A 16,538-nucleotide genomic window follows, 5' to 3' on the forward strand; every position below is an offset into this window, starting at 1 on the left:
GTGCCGCCCTTAGCAGCGGACCCGGGCTTCCTTAGCGACGGGCGCTGAGGGGCGGGTGGGAACCGGGAACCGGGAACCGGGAACCGGGAACCGGGAGCAGACCCAGACCCCAGGGGACCTGCGGGTGAGAGGCCTGATGAGCCGGGATCTGGGCCTCGGGGGTCCTGAGAGCGGGAGGCGGCGGCCCCTTCCCACCCACCGGGCAGGGGGGGTTGTACCGGCATTGACCAAAGAGACGCTGGACAAGTGCACGTCCCTGGGAGCGTCCAAGGCCGGGTTGCACGGCGCTTGGAAAAACCTGGGACAGTGGAAGGTGTCCCTGCCCATGGTGGGAGTGGAACAGGATGGTCTTTAACGTCCCTCCCAACCCAAACCATTCTGTGATCGTACAAGAAAGAGAGAGAGAAAGGTCAGGGATGGATAAATCCAGAGCCTGCTGCTCCTCCGTCTGTACTGCACACAGCCACAGAGAGGTTTGGTTTGTTAATGAAATGCCAAAATGAGAACAGAACTCTCTAAACTCTGACATTTATCATTGCTGTCCCGTGCAAAAATAATTCAGAACTTACTCCGTAATTATAAACACCTTACACAAGAAAAAGTCTGAAGATTCAAGTCCTTCACAGCGATTCGTTAACTCTGCACAGTTAGAAAAAGACAAATAGTGTCATTGCCTCCAGGGCAACATTAGGGATATTTAAATTTCCATGAAAAATTTCTTTACTGAAAGGGTTTTCGAGTATTGGAACAGGCTGACAAGAGAAGTTGTGGATTCCCCATCCCTGGAAGTGTCCAAGGCCAGGTTGGATGGGGCTTGGAGTGGAAGGTGTCCCTGCCCATGGCAGAGAGTGGAATGAGATGATCTTTAGGGTTCCTTCTAACCCAAACCATTCTGGGATTCTACCACTCCTGGAAAGAGTTGCCAGGCAGTGATTTAATTTATTTTTCTTTTCTGTCCTTTAAGGCTGATTCCATCTCACAATGAGTCAGTTTTTCAGCAATGTTGAGCCAAACATTATCGATGATGCAATGGTTCAGAAAGCCACTGAAGAAAAGTGTCCAGAGGACCTTGGAGATCTTGCCAGACAGGAAAATACTAACGTCAAAGTTGTGACAGAGCTACAACTTAGTTTTAAAAGTGAGTATCAGAATATATACATATTTTGCCTCTTCTTTGCTAGAAGGTAATAGAATAAGTGGGTAACTGGCAACAAAGCCGTCATTATTAGTTTGAATTTATTATGTGAAAATTAACATCTGGACTTGGACTTTTGCTCCTACCTGTACAAAGGAGCTTCATCAGAGAGAGCCGGGTACTTTGCTGAGGGGTAACTTCAAAACTGCTTCGCTTCCCACTCTTTCTGTCACGGCTGTTCTCATTTAACATTTATATTGTGGTGACACCTACAGGCCACAGGCCTGTTGGACCCCTCGGTGCGTGGCCAAATCCAAACCTGGGCAGGCCCTGCCACGGCTGCTGATTATGTGAGAGCTCTTTGGGAGATTATGGTGATTACAGTCCAATCTGATGGCATTTTCTGGTCATCCATAGTATGGCTTGGCACTTACTGTCAAACCTGTCGTAAAGTTGCACTCAAAAAAATGAAAAGAAAGAACATTTGGCTCAATATTTGAGTATTTGGGGGCAGGGGGTAATTTCACAAGCAAAATCTACTCTTGATTATTCTTTGTGTGCGCCAGTAAAATAATGTGTGTATGAGTTGATTTTCTTAGAAAAGATTCCCTTTAACCTGATCCTGCATAGATTGGATTGCAAATACAAAATCCAGAACTGTGTGAATATTTTGTGCGTGCAATTCCTTGGTTTATGGTGCCCTCACTAAATAAGGATAGCAGGACAGCAGATGAAATCTTCGGGGAAGCAATTGCAGGGGAAAGAGAAATGAGAATGAGAATGTTCTGTATTTCCTGTCACCTTGGTCCTGATACTTCGCTGTGGTGACTAACGGCCTGCCCTTGTGATTCTGTTTTTGGCGGAAACTAAATGCAGGGATATTGATTAGTTCTAAACTGCAGCCTTCACAGAAAGAGAAGACTCCAACATCCTCTCTTGTGATGAGAATCCTGGGAGGAGGAGAGTCATTTACAAAAGCAGGAGCTGGGCACTGCTAGACTGCAAATGCAGAGAAAAGCAGAGTCTCATCCCAAACCTTCTGCCTGGAGCTGGAGAGGAAAATGAAGGTCAAGGCCTCCTAGTAGTGGATTCATAAAGCCACTGGAGTGCAGGGCCATAGTCAGCATCCCCTGCACGCCTCGTTGGCCTCACTGATGAGCAGCGTGTGCTGGTGCAGGACACTGAGGTTAAGTGGGCTGTTTCATTGAAATCTCATCCAGCCTGTGCACCTCTGAGCTCTCCAGGGCACTCATCACATGCTGAAAATCCTTTTGGAGGCAAGACTGGACGTGTTTTCCTTGTGCAAGGCAGCGTGTCTGCTAAAACGAAGCTGTCTCACATGAAAAGCAATTTTCTTTCTTTCTTTCTTTTTTTTCCTGTGGCTTTAGGCATCCTGCAGATTGATAATCTGTGGCAATTAGAGAATCTGACTAAGCTGCAGCTGGACAACAACTTCATTGAGAAGATAGAAGGTCTGGAGAGTCTGGTTCACCTTGTATGGCTTGGTGAGATACAGGCAGAGGAGGGTGGATGTCTTCACAGGTGCAAAGCAATCTGTGATAAACCAGGATGTCACCTCACTTCTCAAACACGACTGATAGGAGCTTACCCTGGGAAGGCTGTCAGCTGTCTGCGTGTCTCCTTATTTGACTGTCAAATGTCAAAATGCCTGAGTATCAGAGCTGCAAAACAATCCTTCAAATGTTTAAAAACTAGGTTTAATACATTTGGTGTGGCAGGAACGGGAAGCTGAGGTTTCAAGGTTGTTTCCAAGGCTTATATTGTGTTTAGGGGTGACTTTCAGGAATATTTATGGAAACACCTCTGTGATTTAGGAGCCTGAATCCTGTTTTCAAAGCTGCTGCAGGCATTCCTGAGCCCACAACCCACCATCTTCACCCCTATATCCTTAAGGGCTTGATGTCATCGTTGTCCCGAGGAGTGTCCATCCTTGTAGTGATCGCTTGCAGCTACACAGATGCACAGCTTAGAGCATTCCCTGGAACTGCAGCCTCGTTGCTGGCTGGATTTCTAAATATATCCTCAGCATGCAGGGCTTCAGCTCTTAAGCACGTTGTGAAATGTCTAATGATTCTTCCGCCCGGTTGTCTGCACTGTTCTGCTCCACAGATGACTGATGCACTTGTGAATCACCAACTGATCAGTGTAAGCAGAGTGTTTGGAAGCACACTCACATATTTTGTTTGCCCAAGGGCTGCAGTGGTTCAGCCGCTGCTACACAAGTGTCTCAGCCACCCAAGAGACCTCATAAACTGTTTTTGGACTCTTGGCTTGCTCAGTACTAGTCCAAGGGCAAATCCTGCCCTTAGTCATGGTGAGTGTAGGTGTTAGGAGAGATGTTCTGGCAGGGGAAGAGAACATTTCAATAAGTGAAGCAGCTAAAGTGAGACTTTGCATAACTCCACTGACATGGAACTGCCATATATTGGTCCTGTGGGAGTGACCACAGCTCTGGCATTGCTGTGGCAGGACAGAGTCTGCAAGAAACAAGACAGTGTCAGATTAGCACAGAAATTCCCCTCTGAGGGCATTTCCCCACCTCTTGTTTTGCGTTTCCCCGTAAGGCAGAAGTCCCTTTCAGGCTGTGTATGTGGACTCTGCATGGTCTAACTTCAGCTTTTCCTCTCATTTAAAAGTTGCACAGACAATTGCAAAGAGGAGATGGGAAGAAAGGATGATTTAATGCTGAGCCTTTCCTGTGGGACATGGACCACCCCTGAGAAAAATCTGTACATAAACTGCTACATCCAGAATTGAAGGGCAGAATCAGGGTGTTCTCCAAGAAATAATTTAATGTTTGATTTCTAAATTCTTCCCCAGACCTGTCCTTCAACAATATTGAAGTAATTGAGGGCTTGGATACTCTTGTCAGACTCCAGGACCTCAGTCTCTACAGTAACAGAATATCTAAAATTGAGCACATGGACACATTGCAAGAGCTGCAGATTTTCTCCGTAGGGAAGAATAACCTGACCGTTCTGGAAGATGTGAGTGTTCCCTGGCTTTGCAAATATTCCCGGTTGAAGGATCAGATACTCTAAAACTGGCATTTGCCATCATGTCCAAGCCCCTCCTTAGGTGATAAAATTCTCCTTAGGATTTCTAAGTAGTCTGAGCTATGATCTTGGTCCTCTGGTGTTAAGTACTTACTGCAACCATTCTTCTTTTAGATTATTGACTCATGGGGGCCCAGTTCTGTGACTGCTCTCAGCCATGGCAAAATTCCTACTGGCTCCCGTGAAAGCTAGAAGAGGATAAAGTGGCTACATATGAGAAAAGGGGAGAGACTAGGATTTATTTGGGGTTCTTTTGTGGGCATCTTACCAATTTAGGACCTGTGATTTGTGCACCCCATCTGTCTTCCCTCTCCACCCATTGTCTGGATATTCCCAAAGTGAATTGAAGTATTTCCTTTCCCCAAACCATTAGAAACTCTTAATTGCCTGTCGTGTGAATTTGGCAGCGGAGCAGAATACATATTGCAACTCAACTGTAATAAAAGCAATAAATTCCAAGGCTGTGTTACTCCAGCACTGGGGAATACAGAGCTCTTTCGCTTTGGCACAGGTTGTCTATCTCAGGAGGTTGAAAAACTTACGGACACTGAACCTCGGTGGGAACCCTTTCTGCAGCAAAGAGCACTACAGGCTGTTTGTTGTTGCTCATCTTCCAAGCCTGCTGTATTTGGACTTCAAGCTCGTGAGACGCTCCACGGTGAGATTTCTGCATTCCCTGATTGGGAAATCAGGCAACAGCAACTTACAGAGCCTTTGCTTTGTTGGTGTGCCAGCAATATTCCAGCACTGGGGGCAGGTTCCCTGCAGAAATCAGGCTCACAGAAACACACAGTGTTTATTCCGCTTCCACATAACAGCTGTGAACCTGTAGGCCAAATTCTGTCAAATCTGACAGAGAGGTAGAGGTGTCAGAAGCATGATGTCTTCACAGATTTTGTGAAAATCAGCAGCTGTGTGTGGGAGAGGGGCCTGGTTCGTGTTGCCACAGAGAGGCTGCAGTGTGAGTGCAAGTCTTCTTAGAGAATCTCAGAGGAAATCAGTCTTGAGACACGGATCCAGGGGGAAGGAGCCTTGGTGGTCCTGCTGCTCACAGAGTGATTTGTTTCAGTAGCAAACTGACAACCCAGGCAAGCAGGTGCCTGGATGCACTTCCCACTTTTGATTTCTGAGAACAAGGCATTTCATCCTCACCAGTAACCTGTGGAACTGCTTTATCACCCCAGGGCTCAAAGGAACAAAGACAGGATTTTTTATTCAGGGTTTTCTTTAGGTTTTAGGAGGGGTTTTTTGTGGTGGTTTTTTTTTTTTTTTTTTTAGTAACCAAAGAACATGATTAATTGTAAATTTGCTTGGCACAGAGCAGGAGCTGTACTTGGAATGTACATTGCTCTTACTGTAGGACTGGAAGGGCTTTCCAGGTCATGGAATGCAATCCCTGCTCATCAGGGACGTCAGAGAATTGCGTACTTAAATTTGTCAAGCTTCAGTTTCAAGCTAATGAGGTTCTTGCCCCTGGTACTACCTTGCCATCCACTCCTCCAAAGAGCCTTCTCCACCCTAGAAAATGTATTAACCTCTCTGACTGATCAAAATGGAGCTCAAATTCTAGAAGTCAAAATAGAACTTCCTGCTAAAAGAGGAGAAAAAACCCTCCAACTCCAAAGATGAGAAAATGGAGAGAGGAAAGCTTCCTGGGACTGAATTATCTCAGATGCATTGAATGCAGAAACAGAGCAATATGCCAGCAAAAAAATGGGATGCAGATTAGATTAGAAACTTCATAAGTAGTTTAATAAAAAGCTCAAGAGGAAATGGAGATGCAGATACCACTCTGGTGCATATTCTAGAAAGATCAGTTGCTTATGCCCAGGCTCATTGAGCAATGTTGGATAATCTAATACAAATATTTTATTTATATTTCTCAGAGACAAGCTGCAGCTGTAAAGTATCAAGATCTTACTAAGCCATTGGAGCAAGAGGAGGCTCAGGTCCTTGCTCTGCAGGAGATAGAAGAGGCAGAGCAGAAAGAGCTGGAGTACCAGCAGGTAAGTTTTCTTTGGCTGGTTGTGGATTGTCTCAGGAGAAAGAAGCACAACACATACTGACTCATCTTTTCCCTGCTTGAAGATTTAATGAGAGGTTAACATTGACTCTGCTAAAACTAAGGCTCAGATTAATCTCTGATCTCTGAATCTTATCTTTTGGATGGAAACAGGAACTGCTGTGGAATACACGTGACATGGGGGATCATAATTCTTTGGGCTGAACTATGAGACTACAGACAGAGACCCTGCAAAACTAAATAGTAAATCATCCCCAGGGAGCTTATCAGCCTGACGTGAGATTAAGAAAAATACAGGTCTGAGGGAAATGTTAACATTTTCATGGTGAAGTGACTTTTTTTCTTCTCCTTCACACTAAGTTAAGTTTTTCATTAGTTTTATGGTTACACTCTCCAGGACTTTCAGAGATCATTGTGACTGGACTGAAAGCAGGACCAGGTGGAATGGTGCTTTCAGTTGTAGCCTGGCTCTGTATTCCAGACCTCTAGAAGATCAGAGCAGCTTAAGTTTAGTGTTTAGAGCCAGGGAGGATGCCTGCAACTTTTCCCTTTGTCCCTCCCCAAAGTTCACCAACTCCTTATCTGAAAGGCTAAATAGCCTTGCAATAAATGTTTGTATGTGGTGATGTCTTACACTGGCAACTGCCCAGAGAAGCTGTGGCTGCTCCATCCCTGAAGTGTCCCAGGCCAGATTGGATGGGGCTTGGAGCAACCTGGGAGAGCGGAAGGTGTCTCTGCCCATGGCAGAGGGTGTGACTGGATGATCTTTAATGTCCCTTCCAACCCAAACCATTCTATGATTCCGTGATCTGATACAAGATTAAAGAGTGTTTTCTATCCTTAGGCTAAAGAGCTGTAGCAGCAAAGCCCCTGGGATGGGTTTCACTCCAGTTGCAAGGTGCTTTCATGACTTGGTGTTTCTGCTGTGTTCATGTAACTGTGTCTGCACCAATGTCCTGCTGCTGCTGAGGTGCTGATAGGACAGACACATCCTGAGGACTGGCAGCGGGCTGGCATCTTTATTTTACTTATTTTGCTCTGCTTCTCTTCAAAGACAGCCTTTGTTGAGTACCTGAATGGGTCACTCCTGTTTGACAGCCTGTATGCAGAGGACAGAGAAGCTGCCATACTGGCCTCCCTCCCTGCAGTGGAGGACCTGCTGCAGGCATATCCTTCCTGGGTTTGGAACACCTACAGCTGAAAGGTAATGCCTTGAGTTAAGAAGGAAGTGCATCCACAGGGACTCTTCATCTGTAGCTTTTGTCCAGAGCTGAAAGCTACATTGATCTAAGATCTGAGACAGTCTGTGTTCAATTTTGGAATGGTACCAAAAATTACACTACAAGGCTGCGAGACCACTGACAGCTTTAAGGCTTGATATCTTGTGAAATATGAGGGCTCCAAACAAATGGTTTATATTACTGGCAAGCTGGCCAGCCCAGCTTGAAACATCCCATTTGTAAAACCACTCGTTTCTACCCCCAACAGGTCATGAGATCCCAGCGTTTTAAATTCTCACTGTTGTAATTACCATATTCCTTTTCTTTCCCTGGAATCAAACACGATTTTGGTAGCCTCCTTTCCTGACCCTTCAAGAATCAAGACTTTGTGCTTTCCTTAATCTGGAATCCACTTAAAGTTTAAAATGAGCTGGAAGATAAATCTCTGTCGGTTAGATTGTAAGAGCACAGTCACTAAAATCATGTTGAAATTGAAGTGGTAGGAGATAGGAACAGACTAATCAGAACGGTACAAGTCGCGTATCTCACAACCTGCCAGAACTGGCAATGGGAAGTTTCCAGGCCAGCACATTTTTCTGATCATTGCTCCTACACGGGGGAGCAGAAAGCAGACACTTTTTTTTCTTTTTTCTTTTCTCATTCAGATTAATAGAGTATTGTCAAGGCCAGTAACTTGACCTTCCTTAAAATTGCATTACACTATTGGGGAAAAATGCATCACAGCTTAACTACAATAGACTCCAGAAACAATTCCATTGCCAAGATAATAGCAGAAGAAAAATTGACGTTATTTTTGTGATGCTACCAAGTCAGTAGTTTATTCTGTGCTCTGGCTGTGGGCTCCAGAACTGTATTTATTAACTACACAGGCACTGTATTCACACTTGTGAAGACAGATAGGGTTGTAGGCTTCCTTCTGCTGCTGTGTCAGAAGAGTCAAACAAGTGAATGTATTTTCTTCTCTTCCTCAAGGCCTTTGTTCCCCCCTCAGGTTGCCACAGCTTTCTCCATACCCTTAAGGCAGCAAAATCCTATGCACAAAACGCGAATGGGTGACCCAGTCCTGCCCCAGACAGAATATTTGGCAGCTCCCAAACAAGAACCACAGAGTTTACATAAAAGTAGCTCGTAGCTCTTGTTGCTCAGATTTGCAGAGGCAGAAGGAACATAACCTGTTCCTCCACTGAACAAGCGAAAAGCCTTGACTCTGCTGTCACATACAAGAAGGAGTTTCTCTCAGTTACTGAGAAGCTGTACAACTATGGACTGGAAGAGTATGAAAAACGAGCAGCTGAAGTCTCTAAATTCTACAAAAGATTCTATGAAATTCTGACAGCCAACCAGCAAGAAAGCAAGAGAATAATCTCAGACTTTGAAAGTCAGAACCAAAGGGTAATGTTATGCTTTTGTTTGTTTGATATGTGATTTCTCTACATCCTATACCAGCTTTTAATTGTGCTGAAAATGGGGGTAGCTCCATTAAATGTAGAAAAATTATTCTGGATTGACAATGCTGTGATGGAAATCAATACTTGATCCCTAAAGGCAGAATCACAGAGTGGTTGAGAGGGGAAGGGATCTCTGGAAGTCATCTGGAGGACCACCCACAGCAGGCTGCCCAGGACTATGGATATCTCCAAGGATGGAGACTCCACAGCCTCTCTGGGAAACTTCTTCCAGTGCTTTTCCATATTTCCTTATGTGTTTCTTACAGCATAAATTTATTCAAAGAAAAATTAGTTTCATTAGCTCATATAATGTCATTGACATAATGTGAAAAGTTTTTTAATACTTTATGTGGGGAAAAAAAATGGGGATTGAAATTTCTACCCTTTGAGCAAACTAAAACCAGCTAACACAGCCTTTATCTATACTGGAAATTCAGTGTAGAACAAAATTATTATGTCATAATGTTATCATCTATAAAGGTAAAATCCTTCAATGGATTACAGAAAAATGTGGCTGAACAGGGTAGAGCTTTTTACTTTTTTTCTTCCCATCCAGAAAAGTCACCAATATTTAAGAAAATGGAAATTCTCAACCTTCTTTTTAGTAGAAATATTTTTTTATGAAGTTGATTTTTAAGATAGATAGATGTTTACTGCTACTCGCCTTCTTTTGGAAGCCTCCAATAACTCTTCCTTCATTGACAAACCAGGAAGAAAAGGAAGGAAATTGCATGGTATTCAGTTTATTCTCAAGTAATTTTCTGCTTCAGTTCATTTTCTCAACCACAGCTCAAAGAACTATAACCAAAAAATATTAGAGAACGTTATTTTAATGTATTTCTAGCCCTTTAAAGCAGAAACTCTCTCTTTTCATTCTGCTCGACTACAGCCACCCACTGTGGCTGCTCAGGGCGTAGCTTCTGGCTGGATCCCTTTCTAACCATGTATAATAGATGGATCATCATTTTGTTTCCACAGGGGAAAAAAAAAAAAAAAAAAGCAGGGAGGGCTAAAGCCTGGTAACACTGTCAGCTGAGAGAGCAACTCCCTGACAAGTGACACCAGCAGAGTCACGAGCGCTGGCTCCCGCTGGAAACCAGGTCACTTTTATTTCAGTGCCTGTCACAGGCTGATGGCTGCTGAGTCAATCCGCTCCCGGGGCCTTGAACCTTGCTGAGTCATCTTGGAAATCTGCATCCGGCAGCTCTAGGAGCTGGCAGCACCACCAGAGTCACAGAACTGCAGGATGGTTTGGGTTGGAAGGGATCGCGAAGATCGTCTCGTTCCGGCCAGAAGTTTGATATGAGTATTTGGTTAACTTGTGCTTGAATTCTCACTGTATCTTCCATAAAAACCAGCAAAACAAACCCTGCAAAACCTGCAAAAACAATGAAACAACAACAAAACCCAAAGAATCACAGCTGAGGCCAGATTTTACCCCTTCACCTCTGTCTGACCTCCAGGCTCAGCTATGGATTGGGCTGCAAGGGGTGACAAAGGGGAACGGCCTTAAACTGAAGGAGGGGAGGCTTAGATGGGATATTAGGAAGAAATTAGATTAGATATTTAAATAAATCCTTCCCTGTGAGGGTGGGGAGAGCCTGGCACAGATTTCCAGAGAAGCTGTGGCTGCCCCTGGATCCCTGGAAGCATCCAAGGCCAGTTTGGATGGGGCTTGAAGCAACCTGGTCTTGTGGAAGGTGTGACTGCCCATGGCAGGGAGTGTGACTGGATAATCTTTGAGGTCTTTCTCAACCCAAACCATTCTGGGATTCTCTATAAATAGGACACAGGGGTCAGCATGCCAGTTTTCATATAAATATTAGAGGAGTTGGTATCAAAACCAAACAGAGTGTTTTGCCATCATTTCCCCATCATTTAAAATTGCTGGAGGATTTCAAAAGGCACAGAGGTCCCAGCAGACTGCAGTCTGTGAGCTGTTCTTAGGGCTGTTTGTCTGTCTGTAATCCTTTCATGTAAACTTGGGTAACCTGTAAAATCACGGCGCTCTCTGTAGTTGGTTACGGAGGATTAAAGGCCTTGAACTTTGAAGTTATTTCTCCCAGAAGTGCAGCCTGAGTGGCTCTGGAGCCTTTTGAGCCTCCCAACTTGTTTACATTAGAGAAGAGGACACCTTGCTCTCCCCTTCCCCCTTTTAACCCTGAAAAGTTTGTGTAATCTACCCCATTTCCAGACCCAAGCCTTGGCAGGGGTTTTTAACAGAATGCTTTATTTCACCCCATTCCATTCCCTCTCAGGAGAAGGGGATTAGACATAATAAAACATATATTTTTTTCCTCCTTTTTTAAACAGTTGATTGTTAACTGCTTTTAAACAGACTTGAAAATAACACATTCAGCACAAGAAGGTGGTTTTTTTCGATCCAGGAAAACATAAATCTTGCCTGATACCAAAGTGACGTCAATACATAATTCTGAAGGGCAATAAATCCTCGCTGTAAGAGGAAGGCAGGCAATGATAGGTATTCCATATTCAGAATACTAAATCCTGACCCTGCTGGAAGTTAGTCAAGATTCTCCTTGGCAGGAAGTGGATCAGAATTTAGGCCTGTGTTCCTTTCTCTGAAGCACTTGTTCATTTCTTCTTCACAGCCAACAATGTCAAGAATTAAATATTGTTCTTTTTTTTTTCTTGAAATGATGGGGAAACAAAGTTGGAAGCATAGAAGGAGCAAAGTCTTCTGCTGAGTGGAGGATGAGGAAGAGTTTTCCCAATTCCCCTGCAGTAGCAAACCTCAGCACTGTTGACTGCCCGCTATGTAAATCTGGAGACTTCCCTGAATCATCACATTTCATTCCAGCTAATCAGCAGCAGGAACTTTTCTCACACGTGTAACCAGTTAATTAAATTGCGATGGAATGCTGAGCACAAACTATAAGTAATTCACATATCTCTGTGTTTAGAGGCTGGATGAGCTTTATCAGGCTGGGAGTGGCGATATTGCTGAGTCTGAACAAACCCAAGGCAAGGAGGACATCCATCAGCTGTGGGATGCACTCATGACCTTGGAAACGCTGGTGTCCAATGACCTGGAGGTGAGATCCAGGCTCACACCTGTGAGACCTCACAGCCACAACGTTGTGGGGTCACTTTGTCACTGCAGCGCTGCGTAGCAGCTTACTCACAAAGAGGGGGGCACAGGGCTTGCACTCAGGAAAATGTTTTGTTCCCATCTCATCCTTTCTCTGCTCATGGTTGCTGAGGGTGAGATCAGGCCCTGGGCATCGATACCTTACAGCAGATTTCTGTTTCTCAGAGCAGAGCAGGGTATGTCCATCACATCTATCCGAGCTGGTTTCCCACACTTTGGAGACAGGGAGGTTGTGCAATCATTTTATAGGTCTGCACAAGTCGCTGCATAGCATGGAGTATGCATTTGGAATTCTAGAGGTGTCATTCTTTGAAGCTGATCTTTGCTATAAGATTACACACATTCCTGCTCAGCTTGCTGCATTTGCTTGCATAATAGCTGCCTTTTCCTCCCCAGACTTTTCCTCAAAAACTAAGGCAGGGCTGCTGATGTGCATCTTCATCAAAGGAAAAAACCCTAAGTAATCAGTTTAAAAATGAGCAAGCAGGAGCTGTGGCCTGTGTGCAGCAGTTTACTTTTGTGAGCATGGATGGCAGAAAGCAGCAGCTCACAATGGATCCTCACTGCCTCAGGATTGTGCCTTTTTAGTGTTTTCTGGGTTGGCCCTCACCTATCTGCAGTCACTGATGGGATGAGCAGAAACATTTCTCCCTGTGTGCCCTGCTGGATTTGCAGGGTTCAGTTACCAAGACATTTAAGTGCAACACTTCACAGATTCTCCATCAGCCGTTTCTGGGAGAGGGAATAGGCAGCAGCAATTTAAATTCCTGAGGTCTAAACCAAAAGCTGCAGTAAAGCCCAGGCAGGGGTTGTGCTTTTGAGAAGAGGTTCTTCATACAGACAAGGACAAGGAGGCTGCAGCATGGCACAATATGGGATACAGCCCTCTCCAGGCATTGCTTAGGTGAGGTAACAAAGGATCCCCTCGCTTCCTCCAGGGTGAAGGTAGTGTTCAGTCAGCTTCCCTCCAATAAGCTGATTCTGATTTTCTATCCCTGACGAAAGGAAGAAAATCTTGCAGCACTTTGAAAACACTTTAAATGCTTGAGGCAGTTCAGTTTCTGACAGTGCTAATAACAGCAGAGTCCAAATTACAATAAATTGTAGATTCCTCCTAGACTCCCTGACTCCCCGTTATGTTTATGCAAGTTTCCATTGTGATATTTCCTCTTTTTCCCCTCTGTTAAGGAACTGTTACAGGATTTTAAAAGAAGCATTGATGTCATGGCATCAACATTCATTGAAACCATTCAAGGGATATATCCTTTTCACAGTATGTTAACCTGGACCTCCCAGTCATGTGCCTGCACCTCACCTCTAAATCCAAAAATGAGCCACCAGTATAAAAACTTTATTTTTTTTTATTTTAATCAACAGAAAATATCTTTTCCCAGCTTTGAGAAATGGTCATTTAAGGTGCCCATCTTCTTTATGTGGAGACTCTGGAGAGCACGGGAAGATCTAAATTGTACTGTGCTGAAAGTCTGCAGGATTTTAGCAGCTTTCACACTGTTGGGAATCTTCCTTTCTTCTCCTTTGAGAAACACAGGGAAGATCTGGTTAGACTGTTTCTAGGTACATTCCTGACATAGCAGTCAATGAAATATCTGCGATTCTGGTTGAATATTCTTTAAATGGTATTCATTTTTGCATTTCTTGATGTGTGCTGAAAAAAAGGTTATATGAGAATACTGAAGTGCTTCAGTGTCAGGACACACTGCTTTAAATCTAGAAATCTGATGGCCTGGTGCAAATAATGCACTGCATTCAGAGCTTAGCTTTTACCTGGAGGCCTCTTCCAATTCCCTGACAATCCTAGGTCCTCTCTCAGTCCTCTCTCATATTTGGCTGTAAAGATGAGACTCAGTGCGTGATTAAGAACTGAAAGTGTGTATCCTGATATCCTGACCCCACAGCAGCTTCTGGGAGCAGCCAGGCTCCTTTCTGCAGAATCCCCCTGTGCAGACACTCAGTCCCAGCTATGGGAGATCATTTAATCTCCACAGATGAGTGGTGTGATCAGCTTTTTCCTTAACCCTGTTCTGTACATTTAGCCAGTGCCGGGACCTGGAAAATGAACACCATGAAAAGCTGATGGAGATCGTCATCGCCACCCTGGAGAAACTGCAGGAGGAGGAGTTTGAAGAGGATTTGCAAGATGATTTGCCAGATGATGTTCGAAGGGTGAGGGCACCAAAACAATTAATCTCTGGGAGGGAGTAGGCAAGAAAACGAGGTCATAGCCTCTTCTCTGAAGGGACAGGATCTCCAGGAGGCTCAGTGTTGCCAGAGTCATAACTGAACCACAGCCAAACCTCCTTCCTAGAGGGTCCAGCTGCTTGGCTGAACTGTGGTGCCTCCGGACATCTGCACTGACTAGGACTGGGATAACCGCACTGCAGGTGTCCCTGGGCACTGCCAGAGCTGGTGTCAGCAGCCCAGGAGAGGTGCTGAGGAAATCTCTCCTGCCTCCAGCACAACTCACTGCTCTGGCTGATTTCCAGGCACTCAGGCAGCATCTTTGCTGCACTCCCTTGCAGCTGGTTTTGTTCAGACCCTCCCTGCTCCCTCAGCACAACCCCAACACAGCTCTTGCACCAGGGCTCTGTTTGCCTCAGTGATTTCAAAATCCTTTCCTGGAGCTCTGGAGTCCATGAGCTGATCTGGGGGCAGGACATGACATTTTAAATGGAGCCTTCCACCGAGCCCTCAGTCTTGCTGTGCAAGCAAAGATCCCAGGAGCCTTTCCAAAATCACCAACACCGTTGCAGTGCTCCACTCAGCAGTGCTGCTGCCCTTTTTGCCTCCATTATTCCTTCATTTAGTGGCTAAATTACTTGAATTTGCATTAGCTGTGGTTTTGCTTTGTCCAGATTATCCCAGCCCCCTGTCACTCCAGGTAATCGAGAGCTGACAGACACAAACCAGACCCCTGTGGCCCCGGGGGAGCTGCTGCTTTATGGCCTGTGCAGATGGTGGCGGTTCCGCACCGCTGCCGTGCACCCATTTCGCTTCACTGCCATCCATTCCCATGGAGAAGGGAATTCATTTGCCCAACAGCTGCACTTGGCTGCAGGAGGAGACTTATTATGGGTTAGCGAAGCCACCCTCTATTTAGAGCCACGAGGGAAGTCACCGCTTCCATTAGAAGCTGGGACTCTCCAAAAATGAAGATTTACAGCCAGTGCCAGCAGTGCAGGAATCCCTTCCAAGTGTGATTTTCCATTTCCAGGCATGCTGGAGCATATACAGCTTTTCTTCAACACCAGCTGCACGGCAGCCCTGCTTGCACTGAGCTCCCCGTTCCAGCATGTGGGGCCAAGGGTGCTGCCTCTGTTTCCCCAGCTGTATTAGGGATAATGCCCCATTACACCGTAGCAAGGCCAAGGGTAGATTCCTGGATTCAGCCTGACGAGTAGGGGTTTGCCAGGCTGAGACAGAGGGCTTCTCCCTCTGAGCACTGCTGCGCTGCTCGTTCATTGTGTGCTCACCCCCTCCTCTCATCCGGTCTCGTTACCTCCCAGCTCCTCGTGGACAAAAACACCATTGTCAACGCCATCAACATGTCCCACCGCATCCGCCTGCAGAAGGTTGATAAGCGAGAGAGCGACATGCTCTGCAACATCTACAAGTGGCAGATCTCAGTGATAGAGAAGGTAAGAGACCCTCACACTCAGGGGGGTGGGGCACGGACAGGTCTGGCCCAAGTAGCAGGGACACTGTGAGGAGAGACACTCCCAGACCTTTTCTGGAGCCCTCTGTGCTGGGAGCTGGACAGGCCCGCAGATTCACTGCTTGGTTTCAATCTGTCCAGGCTTTCCAAACCGAGAGCGACAGAAACCGCGCCTGTATCAAAAAGATCATTTGCTTAATCAACACTCTGAAGAAGGAGCTGGGTAACAGTGATACAGTGATCCTGGAGCCTATGGAATAGGGCTGGGCAGCTGCCTCAGCTGGGGCACACAGGACAGGCCCCAGCAGGAACAGCTGCCTCTCTACACCCAAGCTGCCTGGGACATTTCAGACCAAATGCATATTTCTTCTATCCTACCATAAACTGCAAATAAAAGCTACTTCTTGTCTCTGGAAAAGCATCCAAAGCCCTGTCTCTTCCATCACATTGGCACAAAGCCCATGCAGACAGCTCAGACCCGGTCACAAGGGGTTATGGATCAGCTGTGAGCTGATTGAACCAAATCATTGTAGCATATCATGCCTGAAAGCTTCGGTACCTGCAAGCTCAGTGGCAGGAACCTGTGAGCCGCTGGCACGAGGCAGCAGCTCGGGAGAGGAGCGCTCTCCATCAAACCACCCCCAAGATAACAGCAGGTTTCCAGCTCAGCAAGCACAAGGCTGGCGGGGGCTCCTTATGCCTGGGAGCCTCATCTTCTCACCCCTTCTCGCAAGCGGCTTTCTGCAGCGTGAGCAGAGCAGCCCCCAGCCAGCAGGAAGGGAAATCAATGGTTCCACAGGAGCTCACGCGCCGCCGCTCACGACAGCCA

At 45.8% G+C, this 16,538-nt stretch overlaps 1 protein-coding gene across 1 annotated transcript; it reads left to right on the top strand.

Moving 5' to 3' along the window:
- Nucleotides 1-71: 71 nt before the first annotated feature.
- DRC3 (dynein regulatory complex subunit 3) lies at nt 72-16,032 on the top strand. The gene is made up of 13 exons (XM_040079478.2): nt 72-124; nt 965-1,138; nt 2,524-2,640; nt 3,977-4,143; nt 4,724-4,870; nt 6,099-6,218; nt 7,290-7,402; nt 8,694-8,868; nt 11,849-11,980; nt 13,225-13,295; nt 14,085-14,220; nt 15,561-15,692; nt 15,851-16,032. Exons 2-13 carry the CDS (start codon nt 982-984, stop codon nt 15,968-15,970), a joined length of 1,587 nt encoding a protein of 528 aa, XP_039935412.1. The 5' UTR covers nt 72-124; nt 965-981; the 3' UTR covers nt 15,971-16,032.
- The last annotated feature ends 506 nt before the right edge of the window (nt 16,033-16,538 follow it).

The sequence above is a fragment of the Hirundo rustica genome, chromosome 15 (genome assembly GCF_015227805.2).
Source record: "Hirundo rustica isolate bHirRus1 chromosome 15, bHirRus1.pri.v3, whole genome shotgun sequence".
In the NCBI taxonomy this organism is placed as follows: Eukaryota; Metazoa; Chordata; class Aves; order Passeriformes; family Hirundinidae; genus Hirundo; species Hirundo rustica.

Coding starts and splice junctions, on each gene's coding strand:
- DRC3 (XM_040079478.2), top strand. CDS start 982: ATGAGTCAGTTTTTCAGCAATGTTGAGCCAAACATTATCGATGATGCA. Junction 4,144..4,723: donor ACCTGACCGTTCTGGAAGAT/GTGAGTGTTCCC, acceptor GCTTTGGCACAG/GTTGTCTATCTCAGGAGGTT. Junction 14,221..15,560: donor TGCCAGATGATGTTCGAAGG/GTGAGGGCACCA, acceptor GTTACCTCCCAG/CTCCTCGTGGACAAAAACAC.